Here is a 26,653-nt window from a genome sequence, read left to right as displayed (position 1 = left end):
CAGCCCGCGCAGAGTCCTCTCACCTCTCGGAGCCAAGGTGTCCTTAATACTTCAGAGCAGAGTTTCTCATCCCAGGAGAAATGCCCCCTTCCAGTCCCCTAGGCTCCAAGGATCAGTGAGGAGAGATTGCTGAGGGGAGTTGATGGCTCATGATGTACAAGCGGAAAAAAAGAATGAGCCTTTTGTCAATGAGGAAGCCTGCACGGTAGGACGGTGAGGGCTGCCCGGGCAGCAGGGGCTGGTTCCAGGGCTGGAGCCCATGTGCCGCGTACGGGGTGTGGCTGGCCCACGCAGGCAGTGTGGCAGGCTGGCTGTAGGCAGTGATCGGGGGCATCTCTTCAAGCACCCCGCGAGAGCGGTGACATACCCTGGTCCAGGGTGACCGGGGCCTTCACTGTCCTCGACCCCACAGCACAGCAGAGGAGCGTGCAGACCCGTGGAGCAGGAAGCCCAGGGGTGGCTCTCACTTTCGCCATGTCCTGGAGGAAAGGGGGGACACAGCTGACTTTGGGGGAGACAGGAGAGAATTTCATGTTTTCATGGTCTGGGTCCTAGGAGAAATGGAGAGGTTTTCCAGTCTCTCAAAGGAAGGTGCTCACCGGGCTTGCCTTTCCTGGGGACTCTTATCACTCTGGTCTCGTGGGTCCGCCACTTCAAAGGGATTTAGTTAGTGGGGACAAGGCCTTTGCCAAGGGGATCTCCCCCCAGAGGGAGGCCCCAGACTGAGACTATCCCACTGGATTCCTTTTCTTACTCAGGATCCAGGGTGGTCGGGGCTGGGCTCTCCTGTCCCCAGGGGCGGTGCGGGGGCAGGTGCAGCTAGTGGGGTGGCCGGTCGCTCAGCGTCTGCCCCAGCAGTGGGGTTTCCACGCCATTACAGCCTCTTCCGTTGAGGGCAGCTCAGAGAGCTGATGGCCCACCCAGCACCCCCACCGCTGGCTGCCCTTGGAATCCACAGTGGGTGCTGTGCTCAGACCCCGCATCCGTGGAAGCGGCTGGGAGCCGGAGACGGCGGAAGGCGAGGTTGATGGGGCGGGTGCCCTACTCAGAGCACGTTGTTTCTATTGTGACCACTCGGCCTGGCGCTCTTGGGCTGCTTTTCATTATCCCCAGTTTGACTTAAAAGGACATCCAAGTGTGAGGAGGGTAACTTGCTCAAGCTCATTTCGCCAGGAGCCAGAAGTTGGGTCTGTCTGTTCTAGAACATCTAAAAGCACACAATAGCTGACCTCAGTGCAGAGCAGGGGTCCAGGCAGGGTAGAGTCGCAGCGTCATTCAGGCTGTCGCCCTCTCCCCTCTTCGGTTCTGAGCACCGAACCTTGACCTGCCCTGTTGGGCTGCTCGCCCTCCCAGGGCCCGTGCCAAAAGAGTGGTGCTGGTTGCTGGGCCAGCGAGGGACGGTGTGGGAAGTGGCCTGAAGAGGACCGAGAGGGCAGGCCTCTGCCCTGCACTGCCCCGCTGTCCGTGGGACCCGGCACGTCCCCGGCACCTCCTTGCCTCCATCCAGCGCACTTGGCCTGCTCTGCGTTCGTCCCGTCCAGCTCTGACTCTGTGTGGTCCTGACCCCACTCCCTGGAATACTAATGGGGCGAGCTCGGAGTGGACCGTCTCCCAGAAGAATGGGGTTTGCTCCTCCTCCTGAGATCCCTGCCTCAGTTTTCCTTTCAGTCCATTTTCATCGCCTCCACTCTCCAAAACAAACAAAAACAACTCCTCCTCTCCCGTCCTCAGTCCCCAGGACTCCTTTACAGTCAGGTCATGCCTGCAGGGCAGATACCAGCCAGAAAACCAAGGGGCCACACGTTGGGGGCCAAGAACCTGGTTCCTCTTGCCGAGAGTTCCCCCAGCCTAGGGAGGTAAGCTGGGTCCCGGCAGGGACAGCGCAAGCAAGAAGAAGGCCCTCGCCTGCCATAGCCTCCGGGAGCCACCCCCCACCCCCACCCCCTGCCCCAGGGCTGCGTTCATCCACACGGCTCTTCCTGTGGGCTCTCCTTGTGGCTGATGCCGCCGCTTCCTTTGGGGGGTTCTGAGAGAGAGAGAGGAGGGAGGAACGTGCAGGGAGAAGGGCAGCAGAGAAAACTCAGGGTTGTGCTCACAGTCCCCAGGGAAAGCCAGCCCGGACCCACAGCCCCACGGAGGCATCAGCAGTCACCGCTAGGGATCCTGGAAGGATTTGGTCTAATGAAAGGAGTTCTGGCAGCAGATCATTGCTGGAGAGGAGAGAGGACCACCTTGGTGATGGTTCTAGAATTGTGCCTGGTGAGATGGCCACAAGTGAAGGGGGACCCAGGTAACCGCAGCCGGCCTAGTAGCACTCTGCTCTGGGGAAGGCAGGTCTGTGTGCCCACAGAGTCTGTAGTGTTTCTGTCTAGGTGGACTCCTTGCCCTGATGTGCAGGTGAGAAGCCAAAGCTGCCTGGTGGCCCCGGGCTCCCGAGGAAGGCAGGGGTGGGGCTCAGAAGGGGAGAATAAGGCCCTCCCTGATAGAGGGCCCAGCAGCACAGGAGGGATTCCACAAAGGAAAGCCAGTTGGGGACTGCCTCCCCCTGGGACAGGGCTGGTGGCTCTTGGGAGGCCAGGCTACAGGGCTGAGTGACCTGGAGGGGTGAGCACACTCCCTGGCCCTGGGCCTGACTGCCTGCCCCATCCTACCCCCTCCCCACCGCCCCTCTCCCCTTGAACTCAGGAAGCGATTGATAATCTTACCTAGAAAGGCCAAGGTCCACTAACCCAGACGTCAGCCCCACAGTGGAGCCATCCACACAGGAGCCGCTGTCAGAATCCTCTGGAGCTTTTTAAAACCCAGCTGCTTCGGCCTTGACCCAGACCTCCTTAATTGTTCTCTGAGGTCGGGCCTCGTCGCCTGGGTTCTGGTATTTTCCATTCACTTGCTGCCTGCCAGACCCTGCGCCAGACAGCCTCGAGCGTGCATTACCTTAGCACATCTCCACAGCAACCCTTCCCGGGTGGCCTCTGCTGTGTCCCCCACTTCACCGAAGCAGAAACCGAGGCTCAAAGGAGGGAGGTAACTTGGTCAAGACCTCAGCTCAGATGCCCCTGGAAGCCTAGTCTCACACCGCCCCTTCTCCTGCACATCACACAGGACCCCGTCTGTGTGTCCCAGCGTCCTAGGCCCTCACCCTCCCAGAGCCCTTGTCACACTTTGGGGAGACAGAGGCTGTGTCCACTATGTGCTCAAAAACCATAGGAGGGGCCGTGGCTGGTGAGCCGACCCTTCCCCCGCCTCTGTTGGGCCCCAGCCCTGCCAGAGCACACCTGTCTCCTTGGGGCCGGGTGCTCCTCACCAGCACGTACACTGGCGTCAAGCGGGGGCCTGGTGGAGGGCAGGGGACGGGGAGCCCGGCGCTGCTCTCCCAGTTGCCATGGACGGGTGCCCGGAGACAGCTGGGCCCTCGGCTCATTACCTGGTAACCGAGTGCTCGCGGTGTGCACGCTGTTCCCATGCTGCCTGGAGCACAGCAGGACCTTCCCCCGCCTCTGGCTCGCTCTCGGTAACACTGAGTGTTACCTGAGTAACACTGAGTGATGCACTCCCACCCCCACCCCCGGCCGGGGGCCTGGCGGGATGCAAGTGAGCGAAGGCTGGCATCACCAGGAGGGACATCGGGATCGAGGGTGCACAGTGGGGGGACTTGGGAACAGGCCTCCAAGTCGTCTTACCAGGGCTGGCCTTTCTCTTCTCCTCTACCCTCGGAGCGATGGAGGTTAGAACGGTTTAAGCAGCCAGAGCCCACACTGTGTTGTCACTGTTCAGGAGACGTAACTATGAGCACCAAATGCTGGCCTTTCACACATATGGCACAGAACTGGGCACTCAGGGAAGGATTTCAAGGTTTATTAAAAATGAAGGGAAGGAAGGAAAAAGAGAAAAGAGAAGAAGAAAAGAAAGTCTCGAACCCTATTTGCGTGTGTTCAAAGTCAGGCCAAAAAACAAGATACAGTCCTTTTTTTAAGTTGTTTTTGCCTTACTGAGATCGAAGAGGTTTTTAATCAGAGTGGTTTTCTCAATGGGAAATAAAACAGATCTGAGCCTAAGCAATCGTCTCCCGCCCCCAAATCTGAATTTCTGGCAGCGCTTTCCTTGCTTTTGCTGAAGGCAGGGCTGAGGGACCCGCCCCTCCCCCCCAGGAGATGCTGGGCTTGGCCCACTCTGACCCTGTTCTGGCCAAAAGCTTTTCTGGGAATCCCACCCCTTTCCTGGGCCTGGCTGGGCCCGATTGCTGCCTTCTGCAGCTCGGGTTTACTCCGTGTCTGGGACGGGACCCTCCAGCCCTGGTGCTGGCTGCTGCTGCTGGGTGCCTTCCTCCAGAGCTCCATTGGGGGACTGCTCTGGGGCCCGTGGGAGATCCCATGGCCTTCCTCAGTACCCCCAAGGGGATACTTCCTAGGGCCAGTTCCTTGGCGGACTCCACAAGCCACAGGAGCCATTCTGTATGTGGTCAGAGACTCGAGGCCTGACCCGCGGGGCTGTACCCCTTGTGAAGGAAACGATCAGGCCTGTGTGTGGCAGGAAGCAGAGGGCCCCAAGGCTTCGTGGATAGCCGGCCTCGGTGCCTCCACGCTTCCTTTCAGCTCCACTTCCCAAGAACAAGAAGCAGCCTGACCTGACCCAGATCTCAGGCGCAACCCTGTGGCCCCATGGCTGTGGGCAGAGGCATCACGTAGCCTTGGCAGTGGCCCCCACCGGCCAGACCCTAGCCCCCAGGGCCTTTGGCCCGAATTCACCTTTCCTGCCAGCACCTAGCTGTGTCCCTTGGAAAGACACTTGCCCCTTCCTCCTGACTAGGACTGGAGAGGGCCCAGTGTGAGGATTTCCTTCCCTCCTCGCAGGCTGGAAGGCTGAGCCAGTTGACATCTGGGGCCTAATCAGCTGACCAGGGGCCAAGCCAAACTTGTGACAAAAGTTTCTCAGAGATAAGTGGGTAGAGTGAAGTGGAGGCCTCTCCAGCCATCCCCTTGGCAGAAGCTCTCAGACCCATCCGCGTCTTCCATTTCCTGCGGGGCGCTGCCGGTCAGCAAGGGCTCAGTCAGCATCTGCGCGGTGCTTCACCCTGGGACGTCGGAGTCAGGAGCCTCAGTAGGAGGCCAGGACGGACCCCCTGCCCAGGGAGTCGGCCTCGTTCAGCGCTGGGTCTCCAGCAAAAGCACAGCCGGGAACAGCCAGGGAGAGTGAAAGAAGGGGGGCCTCCCACAGCAGGGGGTTTTCCAGGGCTGCTCTGTGGACAAGGTGCTGGGACAGGGAGGGCCTGGTCGGACTAATAAAAGGAAGGCAGCGCCACCCTGGAGATCCTGCCTGTGGCCTGCTGGGGTACAGTGCAGTGCCTGCCTGCAGGCGCCCCGTCCGGATGGCCACTTCCCTCCCACGCCGAAATATGCCCTTGGCCGGTGTCAAGTCTCCCAGAAGCAAGGGCTTGCTCAGGAATCCTTAGGCCTCCTTGACCTTGCTCCCCAAGCCACAGCGGGTAGGCCGGCCCCCCCTCACCGCCCCCCCACAGCGGTCTTCCTCTCAGAGTTGCTTTGTCAGATGTTTTCCGCTCCCAGTTGTCACCGACCCTTTCACTCCACCGGTGGCCAGCTCACGGCTCACCCCACTCCGGGACCCGGACCCGGGACCAGCCGATGTGCCTTCCCTACCACCGCTTACCCCCACCCCAGCCTGTTGCCATGGCAACTGCAGGCACTCCTGCCCCTGCAGAATATTGCTTTCTTGTAACCTTCTTCCTCCTCCCTCTCCCCCCACCCTCTTTCTCTCACACAAAAAGAAAGCACAAGTGTTTTATATTCATTTTGCAGAAAGCTGTGTAGCGCATACTAATTGGCGCGGCTTCCTCCTGCTTTCTTTGAGCCTTGCCTCGTTCTCAGAGCCAGGACTGCAGGCCAGCGTAGGCTTGGGCCCAGCCAGCCTGCTCCTTGGAAGGGGACGAACTCCATTTCCAGCGGCCGAGCTGCGGGCCTTTCATCCAGGCCTTGAGCTGGTGCCTTCCGAGCAAGGCTGCTGAGATCCCCGTGTCCTTGTCCCAGACCTTCTTGTTCACTGACCAGAACCCTTGGTTTTGGTTTTTGGAGCACCAAAACCCTGGCCTGGCACAGAGATTCAAAGCCAGGTTCAGCCGGAGGGCAGAGCGAGGCTCCCCCTTGGTCCCTGTTGCTTGGTCCTAGCATCCACTCCCACCTTAGCACTGCCTCCCTGGACCTCTCTGCGCTCCCTGGGCCGAGGCAGAGTCCTGGCCTAGGCCTGTGTCAGGATTATGGCTCAGTAGCCTCAAGTTCAGCCCCTAGGGCTCAGTGGGATTTGCTGTGAGCTAGGAGAGCGCCAGTATCTGGATTGGATGGGCATAGGAGCCCTGGGATGGTCCCCACAGATGCCCCACTCTCTTTTCAAGCTGTTTCTTGCCCTCCATTTTGGCAGCCCCTTCCTCTCTTTGCGTCTTGGAGGCTGAAGGAGATGGTGGTGCTCTTCTTGGACTCCCATTGAAAAGAACCAGGAGAGTGCTATGTGCGTGTGTGTGTGTGTGTGTGTGCGTGCACATGTACGTGTGTGTGCACGCGTACTCTCATGTGTCAGGGACACATGGTATTGTCCCAGGCAGGGCTAGCTCTCAGATTTTTGCCAGTCCCTAAGGACCAGAGATAAATCTTTGGATACGTAAGCACTAGAGGAGTGGCTGGGATGATTGAAGGAACCTGTAGACAACATCTCCAGCTTTAATTGTGCAATTGAAGTATAATTTACATTCATTTGCCATTTGGTGTTAAACTTCCCAAAATAAGAGAATTCAAAATGTAAAATACACAGTTTTGCTGGCTGCTGCTCTCCAGTGGGGCTGGAGGAGGTGGTACAAAGATGTCCATGCAGATTTTCTCTTTGGTAGAGAAATGAAGTCTGGAGCCCGGCACATATGCGTTGGTGTTCCTGCCCAGTCCCTGAGCCAGGACCACTGACCAGGCTCAGCTGCGGTACCAAAAATCTCATAACAGAAGGGGAACTTGGAGTGTCTCCTATAATGATGACAACCTTCTGAGGGCGAAGCTCTGTTGGCACATGTGAGGAAACAGACTCCCTGTCACCTGCAAAACCAAGTTCACACCTCTTTGTCTGGGTCATAGCTCTTGGTGGACCTGCCCCTGCCTCTAACTTTTGCCTGATTTCTGGCTGTGCCCCCTGTTAAATAACCAAAGTTCAACTGAGCAAATATAAAGATCACAGTGGCCTTATTCTCCAATTCGTGAAACAGGCAGTAGCATCCCCCCTAGTAATAGAGAGAAGCTGTAGGAAAAGAGAGGTTTTTAAAGGCAGAAAGGGACAGAGAGAGAAAATTATTTGCAAAGAATGCATTGTTTCAGACAAGGTCACCTTTCTAAGAGGACCGGAAGGGGTCTGCTAGGAGGATTATCTCACTAGTGCTGACCAGGTAATTCCACGTTGACTGGCCAAACGTTGAAACTGCAATTACAATAGATATTAAGTCTTGGTGTGTTGTGGGATTTAGCCCAAATGACTCCGTTTAGGGCCTGCTGTCTGCTGTGTAACACCTACCCCAACCCCATGCCCCACTCCAGAGCTGGATCAAAGCTCTGGTTCCTGGATCGTGCCACGTGACTTGGACTCCGTGTCCATGAAAGGTGGATACTAGTTAAGAGAATGCTTTGCGTGCCTCCCTCTGCGCCTGGTTCCCTGGCAGACCACTCTCCCAGTACTTCTGCGGCCTCTTGCTCCCCACAGGCCAGTTTGCACATGCACAGCATTGTAAATGTTTGTTGACCGCCTGTCTCCCTCCCTAGGGTCACTGTCTTGAGAGGCAGGACCATCCAGTTGCACTTCGTCTCTCCAGCCAGCACAGTCTTTGGCCCACAATGGGTGCTCCATGGATCTAGGGGAGGGGTTCAAGGGGTGAAGTTAACTGACTGCAAGTCAGGACACTGACCACAAAGCCCAGTGTAGCTCATCGGGCTCTGGTTTCGGGGCTGGAGTTGTGTTTGAAGCAGGCTCCCTGATCCCTTGAGCAGGTCACTCTCTGCAACAGGAGACTGAGAGCAAATGAGGGCATTTAATTCTAGCTGGAGAGGAGAGCTTCCTTCTCTGGTCTCCTGGTCCCTTGCAGCCTGGCCCCGGGCTGCTCTGAGGGTGGGCCAGGCCTGTCAGGTGCCAGTGGTTCTTCGCAAGCATCTTTTCTCGTAGGGGAATAAGTACCCACCAGAAGCCTGGTGTGGGCCCCTATGGCCCTCGTGGGGTCGAGATGTAGCCGAGTGCTAGCCTGGCCCCAGCTGCCCTGCGCTTTCCTCACCGGCCACATCTGACCGCCAGGATTTGCCGCCAAGGGGATGTGTGCCCCGGCCCGGCCATACAGCCGGCCCGGGGAGGAGTAGCCTGCGGCTCGGGGCCACAGCGGGGCTGGCCGATGCCGGGAGGTGCAGGCACACAGGGCTCCTCCCTGAGTGCCCTCAGCCTTCCCGGGGGTCAGAACCAGGGGCAGGATCGTGGGGAGTCAGCGAGGCCCCACCACCCTGGGCCATGGGCACAGCAAGAACAAACTACTCCACACGTACCTCTGGACCGGGACTTAGGGCGCCGATTTGGGATTTTGACTTGATTCTCTTCTGTTTTTAGATACAGTTCGTCAACCATAAAATTCACCCTTTTAAAGTATATAATTTAGGGGCGCCTGGCTGGCTCAGTTGGTGGAGCAGGCAGCTCTTGATCTTGGGGTCGTGAGTTTGAGCCCCATGTTGGGTGCAAGGATAACTTAAAAAAAACCTTTTTAAAAAGTAAAATATGCACCTTAGTGGGTTTTAGTATTTTGACAAGGTTGTGCAGACATCACTATCTAATCCCGGAACTTTTTTCCCATCCCAGAGAGAAACCCTGTACCAACCAGCAGTCGCTTCCCATGTCTCCCTCCCCCAGCCCCCGGCAGCCACAGGCTCTGTTCTGTCTCTGTAGATTTGCCTGGTCTGAACATTTCACGTAAATGGAATCATTGTACAGTATGTGGCCTTTTGCATCTGGCTTCTCTTACTTAGTAAATGTTTTCAAGGTTCATCTGTTTTATAGCATGTATCAGAACTTCATTCCTTTTCTTGCCAAATAAGGGGTCCTGGCGTGGATATGCCCTGTTCTACTTACCCATTTATCGGTTGATATACATTTGGGTTTGTGCTGTTGTGATACACAGTGAACAGTACATATTTGGGCTTCATTCCTCGTTCGGGCACACACAGGTCCAAAAACCCTTGGAATTTCCTGAGTGTTGAAAATAATATAGGTGACTTTTGTTAGGTTAGTGAGGCAACATGGATGCCCAAAAGGATGGGGGGCTGGTTGCCAGGAGAACCAACCACACGATGAGAGCATTGAACTTCCAACCCAAGTTCAAGGAGGAGAGAGGGGCTGGAGGTTGAACCAGCTGACAACAGCCAGTGGATTTCATCAGCTCTACCTATGTGATGAAGCCTCCGGAAAAACCCATAGGATGGGGTTTGGAGAGCTTCTGGTTTGGTAACCATCCGGAGATTTGGGGAAAGTGATGCCCCAGGGAGCATGAAGCTCTGGGCTCCTTTGCACAAACTGTCCCCTGTGCCTCTCTTTTATCTGGCCGTTCCTGAGTTAGATCTTTTTATATGAAACCAGTGATCTAGTCAGTAAAGCATTTCTCTGAGTACTGCAAGCCGCTCTAGCAAAGGACTCAAACCCGAGGAGTGGGTCATGGGAACCTCTGCTCTACCGCCAGTAGTCAGAAGCACAAGCGACAGCCTGGCCTTGTGATTGGCACCTAAAGTCCGGGGGAGGGGAGGGAAGGTCAGTCTCATAGGACTGAGCCCTACCCTGCGGGGTCTGCCGCTCCCTCCAGGCAGCTGGTCAGAACTGATTGAATTGTAGGATCCCGCACCCCAGCTGGTATCAGAAAAAAAACGCATCAGAATCAGTGTCAGGACCTTAGGGTTGTTTCTGTTTTCTGTCCGTGATGAACACTGATGCTGCGAACACGTCTGTGTGAGTCCCGGTTGGACACGTTTTCCGGCCTCTTGGGTAAACACTGGGGGCGGAAGTGTGGTAACTCTGTTTAACTTTCTGAGATAAGCCGTGAGTTAGTTACTCTCCCCTCACCTCCCTGCCCTTCGGACCATGACTTGCTTGGACGGTGGAGCATCTTGAGTGTGTAGCCCGTGCTCAGGCCAGTGTCTCGTGGAGTGTGGCGCTGTGGCCCGCCTGGCTGTCTTTTCCCCCAGCCCACCCCCCTCCCTCTGTGTCCACTTCCGCCGCCGTGGAAGTAGAGAGCTTCCTGGAGAGCAGATGGCCAGGGCCTCGCGGCTCCTGAGCCTCGCCCTACCAGGCCCCCAGCTCTTGGCCTGGGCACAGGGGCGCACTCGTTGCTGCCATCTGTCTAGGCCGCTTAGCCGCCACGATCTTCAGCCAGCACGGATCCGTCCCCTGCAGGCCCAGTGGTCAGAATGTTCCAAAATTACACATACCTGTGCATGAGAGGCCAGGCGAGCGTGGGTCTCCCCGCTGGGCCATGCGCAGAGGCATGTTGGATTCCCCTGCGGCCCCGGCACCCAGCACAGTGGCTGGCACTCCAGGGCGGGGGTGCGGGGCACTCAGGTGGTGCTGAGAGCCAGGGAGCAACGACAGAAAGGACACAGTTAGACGTGGGAGGTGATGTGTGAGTGAGCGCTGCGTCCAGCCTGAAGGAGGCTGGAACATGGCAGGATGGGGAGCAAAACCCTCGTGGGCTTGTGGGACAACTGAGCGCTAGGCACGCTGTGCTGCCGGGAGCAGGCCTCGGGCCAGGGCTGACGGAGAGGATACCAGAAGTGACGAGCAGGGCCAGGCAGGAGGATGCATTGGCAGGTCACTTGCATTGAGACAGGAACCACTCTGAAGCTTTGAGGAGAGGATAGTAGCTTTGTCCTTTTTTTTTTTTTTCTTTTTTTAGATGAAATTTGCCCTTTTAAAATACATAGTTCAGGACCCCCGGGTGGCTCAGTTGGTTAAGCGTGTGCCTTCAGCTCAGGTTATGATCCCCGGGTCCTGGGATCAAGTTCCACGTCGGGCTCCTTGCTCAGCAGGGAGCCTGCTTCTCCCTCACCCAGCCGCCCACTCCTGCGCACGCTCTTTCTCTCTCTCTTAAATAATTTTTTTTTAAATCTTTTAAAAAATATATACAGTTCAGTGGTTTTTAGCGTGTTTACAAGGTTGTGTGACCATCACTACTATCTAACTCCAGAGCATTTCCACTATCCCACAAAAAGCCCTACAGAAGCCTTATCTTGACTGTTGTCACCATATTCCAGCCAGCTGGTCTGTCATGGTACACACGACCCACCTCCCCCCACCCCACAGTGGCCCCAGCCACCGGTGCTCTGTGTCACTGCCACGGGTCCAGGACCAAAGCCCGTGGTTGCCATGGCAATTCATCTGTCCCTAGTCACCTGTCCGTGCCCAGCAGGCACCCGCCGAGCACCATGGACAGTTCTGGGGGCACATGTGTGCTATGCAAGGCACATTCCTCTTGCGAGCAGAGAGGAATGGGCGGAGGGAAGGGGCAGGCAGCCCTCCCCGCAGTGTGCTCAGCGCCCTGCTGGCTGTGGATGCGCGTGAAGAGCAAGAGGAGATGAGTGCTGTGCGGGGCAGGCAGCCTCTAAGGCATGGGGGCTTTGGGTTCTGAAGCAGCCTTGGGGAACCTTGCGACACACAGCACCGACTGGAGCTCATGCTCAGCTGTTCTCTGTGCTCACCTCTGTGTCTTCCCTGGAAGAACACGGCAGGCGGGGGTCAGGCCTATGTATGACCATCAAGGAGGCAGCTGAGAATTGAATGATATGTCTGGGAGTTAGGGAGTCCCCCATCTTGGAGCCCAGAGTCCTGTTCTGAATGTAGAGAGTAGCCTGGATCACCTCTGGAGGAGAATCTGCTCTGTGACTGGATAGTGGGCTGAGCTGTGGCCAACACACCAGCTGTGTGGCCTAGTGAGCACTGTCAGTCCCTCGCAGGGTTAACCTTGGGTCATGGCCAACCCAAGAGCCCTGGGATACACACCACATGGGCTTCGCACCGGTGCCTGAGTCCCACATCTTCCGGGCACCTCTCAGATCCCTGCTTAGGGGACTAGAGAGGAGTGGTCATGGGAGAGCTTACTCCCATGCTTCCGACTCCAGCTGCTTTCCTCCACTTGCTCCCATCTTCTGCCTGTGTTTTCTTCAATCCTTATCTTTTGCAGAACTTTCTGAGCACTATTAACAGCCATAGTCTTGCCGGCTCTCAGCAGCCTGTCACCCTCTGCAGACCCCTCTCCACTCCCTGGAGGCAGCTCTGTCTCCAACCACAGCTCTCCAGAGGCCCTTGTCCTTCATCCTTTGTTTTTCTCCCCCAGGTTATCCTGAAGGATCTAGAGGTGCTGGCAGAAATTGCTTCCTCCCCTGCAGGCCAGACGGATGACCCAGGCCCCCTGGATGGTCCTGACCTCCAGGTCAGCCACTCAGAGCTTCAGGTGCCCACCCCTGGCAGAGCCAACCTGCTGAACACTCCCGGTAAGTAATCCCCTTCTGGCTATAGCCGGGGGCCCTGGGAATGCTGGTGCTCAGTCTTATCCTAGACCGGGCGCTCTGGGCTGTCGCTCTTGAGCCCCGGAGCTCCACTAGGGTGTGAGCAGTCAGAATTTTCCTCTGCTTTCTGAGAGGCAGGCAGACCTTGCCCTCCTGCTGCCTCCCCACCCCCGGAAGAGGCCCTCACATCCCCTTTTTCTCATCTTTGTGCTCCGTTCATACTTTTGAACCATCAGCTAAATATAAAACCATCTGAATCAGCTGGTTGTCTCTTTCGCTGGGGCAGCGTCTCCCCAGTCAGGAATCAAGGGGCTTTGGAGCCTTGGGTCTCACAGGTAGAAGTCTAGGCAGCCATTTCCTTCCCCATCAGGGAGCTAAAAATAGCAAACAACATGGCAGGCAGCCCAGGCAAGAGAGGAGATGATTCAAACAGGATGTTTCTGGACAGTCCTTGGACATGAAGATGGCCATGGTGTTCCTGGGGCTCACCCCTCGGGATCCTTCCAAGTGGCAGGAGGCTCTCCTCCCTAGGCCAGTGCAACTCCCAACTCCTCCCTCCCAGGCGGACGTCAGTTCCCTCTGGGGACATGATCCTGGGAAATGCCAAGGATGCAAGTTGACAGGAAAGTCCCAACAAATCTTGGGTGTTTGCCTGGGGTATGTCTTTGTCTCTTGAGTGGTTCTTGACATCCAGTTACAAGGTCCTAGATGGCTCCTCCTTTGATGCCGAAGCCAAAAGTCAAAAAGGTTGAGGACCTTGCAGCGGCAGCTTCCGTCCTGCAGACTGTGCCCCCGGAGGCGCTCTGGTACCCTGTTCTGAGAACACCTGCTCAGCAGAGCCGCTGGGGCCCTGCTGGCCTGGCCACACCCCAGGGCTGCCAGGCCAAGTCACAGAAGGCTGGTGCACCAAAGACATCTCCCTGGTGAATGTGAAGTCAGGGGCTCCCCCACCTTCTGCAGTGGGGTGTCACGTAGGACCTCAGGCTTCAGGCCAGTGCTGCTTCCCGTGCTCTGCCTGCAACTGGTCCCAAGTATCCAGCTGTTTCTGCCTGAAGCCAGGAAAGGGGCTCTGGTGGCAGCGCAGTTTCCTTCTGTTTCCCCCGGATGCAGCGGCTTCCTTGCCCAGGAGCCCAGTTTCCTCCAGGCAGGCGGAGGCCATGCTTGGGAGGCTCCCACATCCTGACCCTGGGACCCTCGGGGAGGTCCCCACCCTCTGTTCCACAGCCCAGGAGTCCATTCTCCATCCTGTGTCCCACGTCAGCGCTCGGCACCCCTAAGTCCCTGGGACAGATGGCAAGAATGCCAGAGGTTGAGTGTGGGCACCAAGGCGTGGCATGGGGGTGGGGTCTCTGTGAGAGGGGAGAGGAGCAGCCGCAAGGGGCTGAGGGTGAGAAGGGACTACAAGAGGGGCAGAGCGAGGAGAAGGCATCCTGTGGGTCGGAGCCAGCCCTCAGATCTCCCTCCACAGGAAGCAGTTGTCCGGAAGGAATCTTCTCTCCTCCTCAGGGTGAGGGAGGCCAAACCTGAGGCAATGCAGCCTCGGGCAGGGAAAGGACATCCCATCTCAGTCTCCGGGACTCCCAGATCTGTCCCTCCACTTCTAAGGTGTTTTCCTCTTTCTCTGGGCTCCAAGAAGTTGATGACTTCTTAAAGTGCTTACTCATTAGCGGAGGGATGTGCTGGCAAATGGCCTAGGGCCCAGGTCTGCTGGAGTGGGTGGGCCATGTGCCCCCCCCCCCCGGAGGCCCAGACCTGGGAGCTTCGGGAGCCGCTGGGGAGCAGGAGCTGAGGGGAGTCTCAGACAACTAGGTGCTCGGAACCCTGGCTCCTGGCCCTGCCGAGGTGGGTGGGCTGCTGACGGGGCTGAGGTGGTAAAGATTTGCCCCAGCTCACCAGGGCTGTTGGACTGGCTCACATCAGCCAGGGACTCACCCTGAATTCATAGAAAAACAACCAAGTGTGCCAGATGGAAGAAATTCCATCCTGGAAAGAACACTAAGGAAGTGCCTACAGTTAATATCACTTCTTGCCTCGAGGATCTGCGCACTGTGGGCCACCACGTGCGCTCAGCCTGAGACTCACATGTTCCCTGCAGAGAGTGTGGGAACCACACGTGCGTGCCTGTCCACTGCTGGCACCAGATTTTTTAAGTGGGTCCATGATTTCAAAAGGTCAGGTTCAAGCCAGTAAAGAGAAGAACACAGGAAACCAGAGCTGGGCCCCATCCCCTTTCCTGCTTCAGCCGCCCTGGGGAAGGCACTGGCCAGGCACCAAGGACGTGGGGGGTGGCTGTTTGGGTCAGAAAGCACGCAGGAAGTGTACAGCCACTCATCTGTGTACTGCTCCTTCTCCCAGGGCTTCTCAGGCATGCAAGAGGGTCATTCTTTCTGTTTCCATCCGGGCATGCACGTGGACAGAGGCTACAAGGCCAGCCCCTCTTCCTGTTTGGATTTGGCTTTCCTCTGGCTCTCTGGGGCATGGCTCTGAGAACTTACAGAGTGCTGTGCTATGTCCTTTTAGGATAGAGAGCCCCCACCCCCGCAGTAAAGGGTCTTTCCGGAAAGCCAGGGAGGCAGGGAGTGGAGCAAAGATGAAATAAATCCATGCGTTTGCAAGGAGCTCAATGGCCCAGCCTGCTCCCTGGGTCTGTGAACTCAAATGGTGCAGGTTTACTGCCAGGGCTGGGGCAGCATGACCCCCTGGGAAGCTGCCTCCGGGGCTTAAAGGCATCTTGGCTACAGTCCCTGGGGCCTGCAGAGTTGCCTACAGGGGGCGTTCCTCCCACCGGGTCTTATTCAGACATCGCTCCCTCCAGTGCAGAGCGTGCGAGCAGAGCTGATGGTCTTGCTTCTCTTACCACCACTTGGTTGCTGACCTTCACAGAGCCCCAGGCCGGGAAGAGGCTCACCTCAGGGGCATTCAGGAGGGGGCTACCTGGGTGGGCGACCCTGAAGGAAGCCCGAGTCCTGCTGTCTCCTAATTGCGATTTGGTGAAATGAAACTGAAACAACCTCTTGGGGCTCCTCTGGGTGGGCAGCTTTTGTTCATTCTCTGCCCGTCTCCACTCAGGGATGCCGGCTGAGGCCCCCTACGCTCTGAGGAGAGGGGGTGATGAGCCCCCTTCAAGCCAAAGGCTCAGCAGAAGGAGGAGACTTCCAGGATCAGTCCCTTATTTGAGACATGCTGGGCCCTCCTGGGCCCTGGATGTTCCTACTGCAGGACAGGGAGTGGCCTTGGCCAGGCGCCACAGCAGTGTGGCTGTCTGAGGTCAGAGGTCAGCCCAGGACTGATGTTTGCCCCCAAAACCCAGTCTTCCCTTTCCTTTCCTTCCAGCCAAGCAGGCACGTTCTTAATGGGATAACTGCTTACATCGGTGAGCCCTGTGGGGTTCTCTGGTCCAAGGTGGAGTTTGACCCCGGCTCTAAAAATGGGCGGAGATGAAATGTTCTGATTCCATTTCATTCCTCATCATCCTGGCTGGTGTGGCCAAATTCACAAACAAGTTCTAGAAGAAACCCAAGAAGCCATCCCTGGGCATTGTTCCCAGTGGTAACAGTGACTGTAATACACTTGTTAGGACCAGACGCTTGTCCAGTGTGTCACCTCACGGAAATTCGCTGTGGGTTAGCCCCTCGACTCCTCACGACAACTGTGAGAGAGGGCACTGTTGTCATTCTTAGCTGGGAGGGGAGGGTTGTAGTAGGTGTTGGTGCTAAGCCAGGAGCCCAGCCTGAGAGTCTCCTGTCTTCACCCCAGCACTTAGAGGAGAAAAGCATTTGGCCAGCACTGGAAATTCTACTACCCAAGGAGGGGTGCAGAGCAGTGGTGGCCAGGCCAGCAGTCCAGACTTCTCCTGTGGGGCGGTGGGCCACGGCCCCAGCCTGGCCTATCTCTGGAGGGTAGCCCTCCTCTGCACAGTGACTTCAGGGGCCCCTTCTGGCCTCAGCGGCCTCAGCAACCCGTGCCTTCTGCCTCCACTTCCTCCAGCCGCACCAGACGAGTTCCCAGCCCCAAAAGCCTTCTCTGTTGTTCTTGGAGCCTTAAAAGGCCTCCTTTCTACATACTTTTCCAGATGGCCTGGGTGCCAGGGTCAGAAGGCTCTAAGTTGTACTCATCTCTGAATGCCCATAGTTAGGTGCCCAGGAGGCGTTAGTACCTTTCAGAGTCATTATCATGCTGGAAGGAGGGGATGCCAGACCCGGCCGCCCCGTCACCAGCGCCATATCGAACATTCCCCTAGCATCACTGCGCAGGTCTGCGCTTTTCGCTTTTGCAGCCTAGCCCTCTGCATCCCAGACTCGGTCTCAGAGATGCTCCTCAGGGCCCCTCCTCCTGTGTCACTCCAGCGCCGCCCTGGCCCCCACCTCCGGCAGCAGTCTTTCCTGGCGCCGCCCCTCTCTACTGCCCTGTCAGCTGGAAATTCCTTCAGGGCCCTGCCGTGGCCCATTAGCTTATCTCTTCCTCTGAAGCAGGCAGCTGGAAAGCCCCCCGGATGTGGGTGACTGCCCAGGGCCGAGGGCTCCCCGCCTCAGCTGAGCCGGCTCACAGTAAAGAAGGTAACTGCCCCTTGGATCGAGTCCCAAGGGTGCCGTTGCCACAACGTCTTCGCCACCCTTTTATCCATGTGGCCTTGAGGCCTGGGCCCTCCGATTCAGCAGGCTCCACGCCTCCCCAGACCCTGCTGCTTGGAGTCCAAGGCCTCCTTTTCTTCCAGCCCCTTGATCCCGTAAAGGAAGCTGCCCCTTCCCCACCTGCGTCCCTGGGTTCCGTGCCAGCCTCCCAGTCATGCAGCCCCCACCTCGGAGAGTCCCCGTGCCAGGCACTGTGCTAGGCTCCTTACCCCCGTGGGGTTCCCAGACAGGAACTGGCCCCAGAGAGGGCGTCACTTCCTCAAGCCTGCCCTGCCAGTCGGCCACAGGGCCTGGATCTGCCCCGGCCCCCCGGCCTTTCCTCCACACGCTCTGGACGGCGGGGTCCAGATGCCCCCCGCCACGGGGAGGGAGACGGGCAAGAGGGCGGGGAGCCAGCAGGGACCCCCCCGACTCTGGTCTGGGCCACGAAGGCTTTTGCATCTGGTTTTGTTGAACTGTAAGTCGTTTTGCCTATTGAGGCCAGAGCTATTTTTATCCTGACATGTGAAGCTCCTTCGCGTCATAGCCACAAAACTCAATCTAAAGCATCCCAGGGAAGGCTGTTTGTGAGGCGCTGTGCGGATCCTCATGTCGCCACATCAGGTTTCACTTAGCACCATCTGCACGGCTGGCTCCCTGGCCGCCCACCCCACCAGCCTGGGTTTGTACTCCCAGCGCTGCCGACAGCATCTGTCTGCCCCTCGGCCAGCCAGCAGTCACGGGCACTTCCTGCCAGAGCCCGCCTGTCCAGACTTCTCCATCGAGACGTGCCGGGGGGCGGGGGGTGGGGTGGGTGGGGGGCGGCATTCAGCTCAGGGGCCGGTCCTCGGCAGGGTCGGGGAATGGAGACCCCGCGCTCCCGGGCCCCCTGAAGAGTGTGCCTCTCCGGAGACCCGAGGCCCGCTTGTCCCCAATCACCCCCGCTTGCTGGGCCCCAGCCGGAAGAGCTGGCTCCCCGTCTTTAGCGGGCCCGCAAGGCTGTCGGCAGCCGTGCCACCGAGCGAAAGCCTCCCGGCCCTGGCGGCCCCGCAGCTCCCGGGGGCACAGTGTTGGGGCGCCCGCCGGGAGCTGGGTGCTGGGCTCCTGTCCAGGCTCTGCCTCTTCCTAAAGGACCAGCGGCACCTGGCCCAGGGCCCCACCCTGTGGGAGAGCCCAGCAGAGGTGGCTTTTGTGGGAGAAAAGAGGCTGGTTGCCCACCCGGCTGTGGAGGCTGAGAAGAGCGAGCGCGGGGAGGAGCGGGGAGAGGTGGCCCGTGAGGCGCTGTGCCCTCCATGGGGAGGAGCGGGCTGCAGCTGGGCAGACAGGAGTTCAGCCCGGAGAGGCCCGTCATTCCTCGGAGTAACACTTCCCGGCATGAGTCTGCCATCTCTCCGCCCCACCACCTCCTCCCTCGCCTGCAGCCCTGATTCTCGCAGGTTCTGTCTGAAGCCAGCTGGGCCTGAGGGGCTGGTTCCTCAGAGAAGTGGCTGACGGGCCAGTGGGAATTGGAGGCTCGGAGAGACCAGGGAGGCCCTCACCATGGGGAGCCCCAAGGGGACCCTGTCCTCAACCAACCCACCCAGGAAGGGTTTCTTGCCCTTGCCCAGACCTGCGTCTCGACAGTCGGGCCAGGATTGTAGGGAGCTTTCCAGGCTCCTCCTCGAGAGAGAGCCCGTTCTGGCGGCTGGGACAGCCTGAGGGACGAAGGTCCCTGCCCAGCAGCTGCAGGCCCCGGCAGCTCCCTGACACTCCCATCAGTCGGGTCTGGCTCTCAGGCCAGCGCCCGGCCACCACTCAGCTTGCACCCAGCCTCCCCTCTCCGTAGTCTTTACAGGGGAGCGCCGGGAGGGCTGAGCTGTGGAAGCTTCCCAGCAGCCACCGGCTGTGAGAACGTGAGTCATCCGCCGGGGCTTCTCCCAGATGTCTCTCTGCTCCTCTCCCTCCTGCTGGGGGGCCACGGCTCCAGGGGCTGCCATGCCGACCTGGACATTGAGCCTTACTCGTGTGGCCCGGAGGGGGCTATGACTAAAACCAGGATGTGTTCAGAGCAGCCCCAAGCCTTCTCTCCTACCATCTCAGGCCAGCTGCCAGCCGAGAGGCGGGCAGCTCTCCCTCCCCAAATGTGGGGCCGGCGCTGGGGAGAGCCACAGGTGATCCCATCTTCTCACAGCCTGCCTGCCTCCCAGCAGAGCCCTGGGAAACTGTCCCGGATCTGAAGTCTCCGCTCAAGAGACTTTCCAGACTGTCCCGCAGCCCTCAGTCGTCTGTTCCAAGAGGGAGAGACGGGCACAGTCTGCCCCTTGCAGTGGCCCGGGTTCTGGCGTGTTTGCTAATAGCAGCAGCCCCCGTTCACTGAGCACGGATGTGCGGCAGGCCCCGGGCCCGGTGCATCACATGTTTAGTCTCATTTAAAGGGTCTCTTACTGGGTGTGCCTGGCTGGCTCAGTCTCTTGCTCTCATGAGTTCAAACCCCACCTCGGGCATAAAGATTACTTAATTTAGAAAAAAAAAAAAATTCTTTGAATGGAAGGAAAGGGTTTCTTATTGGCCCCACCTTACAAATGAAGAAACTGAGGGTTGGGGGAGAGACTTGCCCAGAGTTGAACAGCTAGTAAGAGGCAGACATCCGATCTGAACCAGGTCTCATGGACTCCAAAGCCTTGCTCTAGAACACCACGCTCGATGTTTTTGCCTGCCTGAGATACCAGCTCCTTGGAAATGGAGACCGTAGCCCCATGTAGTGGAAGATTTCTTTATGGTCACTCCCTGTTTGGGTCCCTTTGTCCTTTGGAATATGTTGGAACCTAAATGGTCCCTGAGCCTGGAAATGATGTAGGTTGGGGTTGCACATACAGAAGCAAAAAGGGGACAGGGACACAGGAGCCCTCACAGATGAGCACGGAGAAGGTTCCAGTTCACACACGCAGCGGGCGTTGGGGGTGTGCAGCCGGGCCACCACGGGGGCAGTGCGGGGCCAGGGGGAGGGGCTCTGGCAGCTGCATCTGCGGCCACCGCTTCAGAGATCGGCCCCAGCTGGGCCCGGGGTGATTCGATCTGTAAGAATGTGACACTTGATTCTGCAAACAGTCCCTCTGGGCCAGGGAGCAGAGACTGTTTGCCATTCCGGAGTCACTCAGGACCTCCCAGGCCAGGCTGTGCTGGGCAGGGACCCAGAATAACGAACTGCAAACATCAAGAAGTTCAGTGAGGTCTGCCCTCGTACTGGGCTTCTTACTCAAGGCTTGCCCCTTGCACACGGTTCACAGGGGCTGTCCAGGAGGCTCTCCGGAGAAAGGACAATAGTTTGAAGGTATGGCTCCTAGTAAGGAATTCTCACAGAGTAATTCACAGCTGGGAAAAACAAAACAGAAAGGCACCCCTTCCCGTTCCCAGCCACACCATGCAAGGACATCAGGAAGTCTGAATTGAGCAAAAAGACGGCTCCTGAAAGGAGGGTTTTAGTGCTTCTTCTGGCCACTGGCATCTTGTGAAGTCAGCCCATGGGGCCTCTGTAGGCCTTGCTTCTGGTCCTGTGGATGGTTCCATACATTCATGTTGTGTGGAGGGGGGAGCTGATGCTTCTGGGACCCAAGAGACCCTCACAGCTAAGCTTGGTTCCCTGTTGTACACAGGTATGTGGCCATCCTCTCCCTGGTCTGGGCAGGAAGTCAGGACTTCAGGGCCAGAGAGAGGCCAGCCTGGCGCGTGATGGCCCACGTGTCTCTGCTGGCCACCGTGCTTGCCCTGCTGTCCTCCCTGAGTTCCCAGAGGGCTGCAGCCAGGTGCTTCCTCCGCAGCTTCTCCAGTGCCGCTGTCTCTGTGTCCTCCGTCTTGGCAGGGCCTTCGTTCCAGTCTTCTGCCTCTTGTTTAGGAACATACCGCCCACTAACCTGCTAACCCCAAACTGCCCCAACACCAGCACCCAAGGGATGGGCAACACGGCGGAGCTGTTGAAACCAGCTGCGTGGACTCCGAGGCCACCACTCATCAGCTCTGTGACTTTGGATTGTCCTCAGCCTAATTCACAGCTTCTCCACCTGTAGAATGAGAAGAGTAGTAGCCCGTATTTTCGAGGATTATTTTGAGGTTTAATTAGATGCTATGTGTGAAGGCTTTAGACATGCATAGCACATATTAAGTCCCTGGTAAATGGTAGCTCTTGGTTACCTATTAAGATACCATGTTGGGGTGGGCACCTGGGTGGCTCAGTGGGTGAAGCCTCTGCCTTTGGCTCAGCTCATGATCTCAGGGTCCTGGGATCAAGGCCCGAATCAGGCTCTCTGCTCAGCGGGGAGCCTGCTTCTCCCTTTCTCTCTGCCTGCTCTCTGCCTACTTGTGATTTTTCCCTTTATCAAATAGATAGATGAAATCTTTAAAAAAAAAAAAAAAAAGATAACCATATTGGGGAGATACTAGTCAAAGGCTACAAGCTTCCAGTTAGAGTTTAATAAGTTCTGGTCATATAACATACAAAACAGTGCTGATAGTTAATATTACTATAGTATACTTGAAAGTTGTTGAGACAGTTGATGGTAAATGTACACAAAAAAGTAATTATGTGCATTGAGGAAGGTGTTGGCTGACTCCAGAGCGCTGTGGTGTCTGTTTTTTGCAGTGTGTCCAGGTATGAAATGCACACATTGTACACCTTGAACGTATATAATGGTATAGGAAATGCTATCTCAATAAAGCTAGAAAAAATACAATGTGAAAAAGCATCGGGGCAGCTGGCTGGCTTAGTTGGAAGAGCATGTGACTCCTGGTCTCAGGGTCACGAGTTTGAGCCCCACATTGTGGATAGAGATTACTTAAATAAATAAATAAACTCCAAAAAAACTTCTTGGAAAAAAAATAAAGCACCTATAAAGTGAAAAGAAAGAAGATATCATGTTATACTAAGACAATTAGGTATCCATCCACATGCAAAAAAATTTGGACATCTTCCCCACACCATATACAAAAATTAAAATAGATGAGAGACCTAAGTATAAGAGCTGTATTTTTTTAAAAGACAATTCTTAGGAGGCACATCAGTAAATGTATAGGACCTTGGGATAGGTAATACTTTCTAGATATGGCACCGAAAGCACAAGCGACCAAAAAAAAAAAAAAAAAGATAAATTGGACTTTATCAGAATTTTAAATCCTGTGCTTCAAAGGACACCATGGAGGAAATTAGAAGGAAAAAAAAAGAGAGAATGGAAGAATATATCTGCAAATCATACATTTGGTAAGAGACGTGTATCTAGAACTCTTACAACTCTGCAATAAAAAGACAAATAACCCAATTTTAAAATGGGTAAAGGACTTGTATGGACATTTCTCCAAAGATCTGCAAGAACCAGTAAGCCCATAAAAAGATGCTCAGTGTCATTAGTCATCAGGAAAATGGAAATCAAACCCGCAATGAGATACTTGCCATCCACGAGGATGGCTCTAATCAAAAGACAGGTAATAACAAGTGTTGACAAGAATGGACGCTCACACTCCGCTGGTGGGGATGTAAAATGATCTAGCCCTTGTGGAAAACGGTCTGGCAGTTCCTTAAAAGTTACATATAGAGTAACCACATGATTAAGAAATTCCACTCCTGGGTATACAACCAAAAGAAATGAAAACATGTTTACACAAAAATTTACGCATGAATATTCAGAGCAGCATTGTCCTTTTTTTTTTTTTTAATTAAGTAAGCTCTACGCCCAATGAGGGGCTCAAACTCATGACCCCGAGATCAAGAGTCACATGCTCTACCGACCAAGGCACCCAGGCGCCCCACGCCATTATTCTTAATAGCCAAAAAGTGGGAACAACCAAATATTCAGCAACTGATGAATGGATAAAATATGGTATATCCCTACAATGAAGTATTATCCAACCACAAAAATGAATACGAAGTAGATACATACCACAAAGTGGATGAACCTTGAAAACACTCCGAGTCAAAGAAGCTGCCTACTGACTGATTCCGTTAGTACAAAATTTCCCGAAGAGGCAAATCCAGAGACAGAAAGTAGATTAATGAATGCCAGGAGCTAGAGGAGGGGAGGATGGGGAGTGGCAGCTAATGGGTACGAGGTTTCTTTTTGGGTGATGTTTTGGAATTAGTGGCGATCGATGCACGATTTTATGACTATACTGTCGTAAAATACACTGAATTGTACACTGTGAAAGGGTGAACTTCATGATACGTGAATTGTATCTCAAGCTGTCATGTGTGCGTTTTGTGTCCTGTTAGTGCCTTGGGCAGAGGGAGTGAGGATTCCTACAATCCCTAACACCTTCCCAACAGTGCTGTTGAGGTCAGCATGGGTGGCAAAGAAAAAACAAAGATCGCATGGGGTGTATGAATGTGCTACATGGGGATCAGCCAGGCGTTCTGTCAGCCCTGCTCTCATCCCCTGCATGACTGATACCTTGCGGAGGGGACTGGACCTGGCCCTCGGTGTATTTTTAGCTGGGATGCTTATCAGGGGGCAACTCCGAATGTGCTTCTGGTTCTCAAGCCAACTCTGGATTTAGGAAGTCTTTTTCTTTTTTTTTTTTTAAGATTTTATTTACTTATCTGACAGACAGAGATCACAAATAGGCAGAGAGTCAGGCAGAGAGAGGGGGGAAAGCAGGCTCCCTGCTAAGAGAGAGCCCGACACGAGGCTCGATGCCAGGACTCTGAGATCATGACCTGAGCCAAAGGTAGAGGCTTAACCCACTGAGCCACCCAGGCGCCCCAAAGAGTGTGCGTTTTGTTGACTGTCGAGGTTGTTTGCCTGTTTTACCCCTTTCTTCTCTTTGATTTCTCACCTGTCCTTAACCAGCCAAAACGAAGCCCAAATGTACTTTATTTATTGGGATGATAGGTCCAGGTGTGTTCTATAAAAATTTCCCAGCACGTGGCAGCGGGTCTCCCAGATAGGAGGTGTTTGCTAAGTCACTGGGGGCTGGCTGGAGAGGGGGACCCGTGAGTGGGTGTTTGTACAGTAAGCAGTTGTATTTGCTCACACGTACTTGTATAGTCCTTGCTTTTCTGCCGTCGATCTGAGGCCCTGGATTGAGGGTTTTCCCTCACCTTGCTTTGCACACAGCTGCACCCCCCCACCCACCCACACACACCACCTTTCTGGCATTTGCGATGGCGTATGTTCCGTGGGGGTCCCACCATGCTGCGGGCCATGCAGTAAATCTTGGCTCTGTCCCTTTCTCTGCAGGTACCAAAGGCTTAGAATGTTCTCCTTCCACCCCCACCATGAACTCCTACTTTTATAAGTTCATGATCAACCTTCTCAAGAGGTTCAGCAGTGAACGCAAGCTCCTGGAGGCCAGAGGCGCTTTCATCATCAGGTCAGACTCGGCGCTCTTTCTCCTCACAGCCACGCTTTCTCACTGCGCGCCGCGCCAGGCTGCCAGCAGACGTTTTCTCTTCCGCTTCTCTCCCCTCCTTTTCCTTTGCATTTACTCTTTTTTTTTTTTTTTTTTTAAAGATTATTTATTTATTTGACAGAGAGAGATCACAAGTAGATAGAGAGGCAGGCAGAGAGAGAGAGAGAGGGAAGCAGGCTCCCCGCCGAGCAGAGAGTCCGATGCGGGACTCGATCCCAGGACCCCGAGATCATGACCTGAGCCGAAGGCAGCGGCTTAACCCACTGAGCCACCCAGGCGCCCCTGCATTTACTCTTAAAGAAGCAAAGGTGCCCCCAGCTTCACATCGGGCCTGCTGGTGCTGCCAACACGGGCCAGGTGCATGTCGCCATTTCTTGAACGAACGAATTACTTTTCCACTTGTCAAGACACTGTTTTCCCTGGAGGTTAAAGGTCCTGTTGGTGTGTCCTTGTTGGAGTCTTTGGGGAAGAAAGTAGGTGAGCTGGATGGAACACGAAATGGGGCTCAGGTGCCCAGCTGCCCACACGGGGTTTGGCCAGGGCTGGTGGCAGCAGTCGCTCCAGCGGAGCTGGGATCTCGAGTTGTGTGAGCCTGGCCTTGGCCAGTCCCAGAGCCCTGGCTGATCTCAGCCTCTAGAACTCCTGCCACCAACAGCATGGCCAGCTCTGGCCCTTTGCCGCCACCTCAGCTCCAGGTAGCCAGGGTCACAGAAGAGTGTGACCTTAAAGTCATCAAAATCTAGATGGGGCAAAGATTTCTCCAGCCTCCCCCACAAAGCCAGGGAGAGGAGTTTTCTGGAATAGTCTGAGTAGCTTTCGGTGCTCTACAGCAGTAGCTTCCTGTCAGTCACCTAGGGCTCTCACCCTGATGCGTGAAATAAGCACCTCTGAGGGGACAGGGTTCTAGAGCTGTCCAGGGTGCTCGGGGAGCTGACTAGACAGTGGTGCATGTAGTCAGGAAGGCTCCTGAGGCTCTCTGCGGAGTCTAGGGATTGAAGGGGGATTGCTGGCAGAGGGTCCAACCTGTACGGAGTCTTCAAGTCTGCAAAGAACATGAAGCGTTCATTCTGCTGTGATCCACAGGGCAAGCGGGAGAGGGGCCCAGCCTTGCTGGCCACACCGAGGTTGGAGGCCTTCCCCGAGGCCAGGGGGAGCCACTGAAGGAGCTTGGTTTGGGGGACAGTGTGACCAGATTTGTGTTTTTAAAAATTTCTGTGCTGCTGACGAGAAGGGGTAGGTGGAGAGAGCAAGGCGGACATGTGGGAGACCAGTTGGGAGGCTGTTGTCCAAGTGGGAGATGGTGGCTGCTTGGGAGGGGGATGGGAAGAAGCGGCACCATTCTGTAATTTGTAAGATGTATCATTGATTAGTGACTGATTACATGAGGGCCTGAGGGGACAGGCTGTTGGGAGTGACACCAGGGCTCTGGCTGGTGGTGGCAGTCCCTGCGATGGAAGCTCTGGAGGGAGGAGGGTCCTGTGTTTGAGCTGGAATTGCTTTGGTAACATCAAAGGAGAGATGATGAAGCAGGTTGCTCCCTGTGACTCTGAGAAGAGGGACCTGTGCCCAAGATAGAAAAGTGGAAATGGATAGCATAGTCCTTCATCATTCTCTCACTCACTCATTCATTCAGCAGATGGTATTACTGAGTACTGACTCTGCCAAGTACTGCTCTAGATGGTTCCATCCTCACGGAGCTTTCATTCTTTGAGAATAAGAACAGTCAGTGGTAAGAGGGGCAGAGGAGGTAGGGAAGGGGCCTGAGGCCAAGCCTCAGGGAGCTCCAGTGTGTAGTGGTCAGGGGGAAAAAGAGAAGCCAGGAAAAGAGGCTGAGAAGAAGGCCCTGAGAGGTGGGAAGAAGCAAAAGGGGGTGGCAGGAGGCAGCGAGGGAAGGTGAGGCCCACAAGCTTCTGCCGGGAGCCATGCCAGGAGCCTGCCGGCCATGATGTGAGCCGAGGGAGGGAAATGGAGGGAGCAGGCCCTTCCCTCTTCATCCAGAGCTGCCTGCCAGGGCCCTCACTTGAGGACTGGGGGTGGAGTTGAGGGCGTGGGGTCAGAGGACCGAGCTGCAGGAGGGGACAGGCCCGCCTGGCCAGAAGGACAAAT

At 55.9% G+C, this 26,653-nt stretch overlaps 1 protein-coding gene and 1 long non-coding RNA gene across 2 annotated transcripts in view; one reads left to right on the top strand and one right to left on the bottom strand.

The window, feature by feature from the left end:
• VAC14 (VAC14 component of PIKFYVE complex) overlaps positions 1 to 26,653 on the top strand; it is a 99,597-nt gene that overhangs the window by 36,058 nt on the left and 36,886 nt on the right. Inside the window, exons 13-14 of the mRNA XM_045987901.1 lie at positions 12,392 to 12,548; positions 24,376 to 24,508. Of these exons, the coding sequence (XP_045843857.1) occupies positions 12,392 to 12,548; positions 24,376 to 24,508 (290 nt within the window). The remainder of the gene's footprint in view (positions 1 to 12,391; positions 12,549 to 24,375; positions 24,509 to 26,653) is intronic.
• On the bottom strand, positions 10,511 to 17,583 carry LOC123931115. Its single transcript, XR_006816223.1, has 3 exons — positions 17,404 to 17,583; positions 11,757 to 11,824; positions 10,511 to 10,626 (listed from the first exon to the last, which is right to left on the bottom strand). It is a non-coding gene; the product is annotated as an uncharacterized LOC123931115 (long non-coding RNA).

The sequence above is a fragment of the Meles meles genome, chromosome 19 (assembly GCF_922984935.1).
Source record: "Meles meles chromosome 19, mMelMel3.1 paternal haplotype, whole genome shotgun sequence".
NCBI classification, from domain to species: Eukaryota; Metazoa; Chordata; class Mammalia; order Carnivora; family Mustelidae; genus Meles; species Meles meles.
Note: the sequence above shows the minus strand (reverse complement) of the source record. Positions and strands in the feature narration are given on the sequence as shown.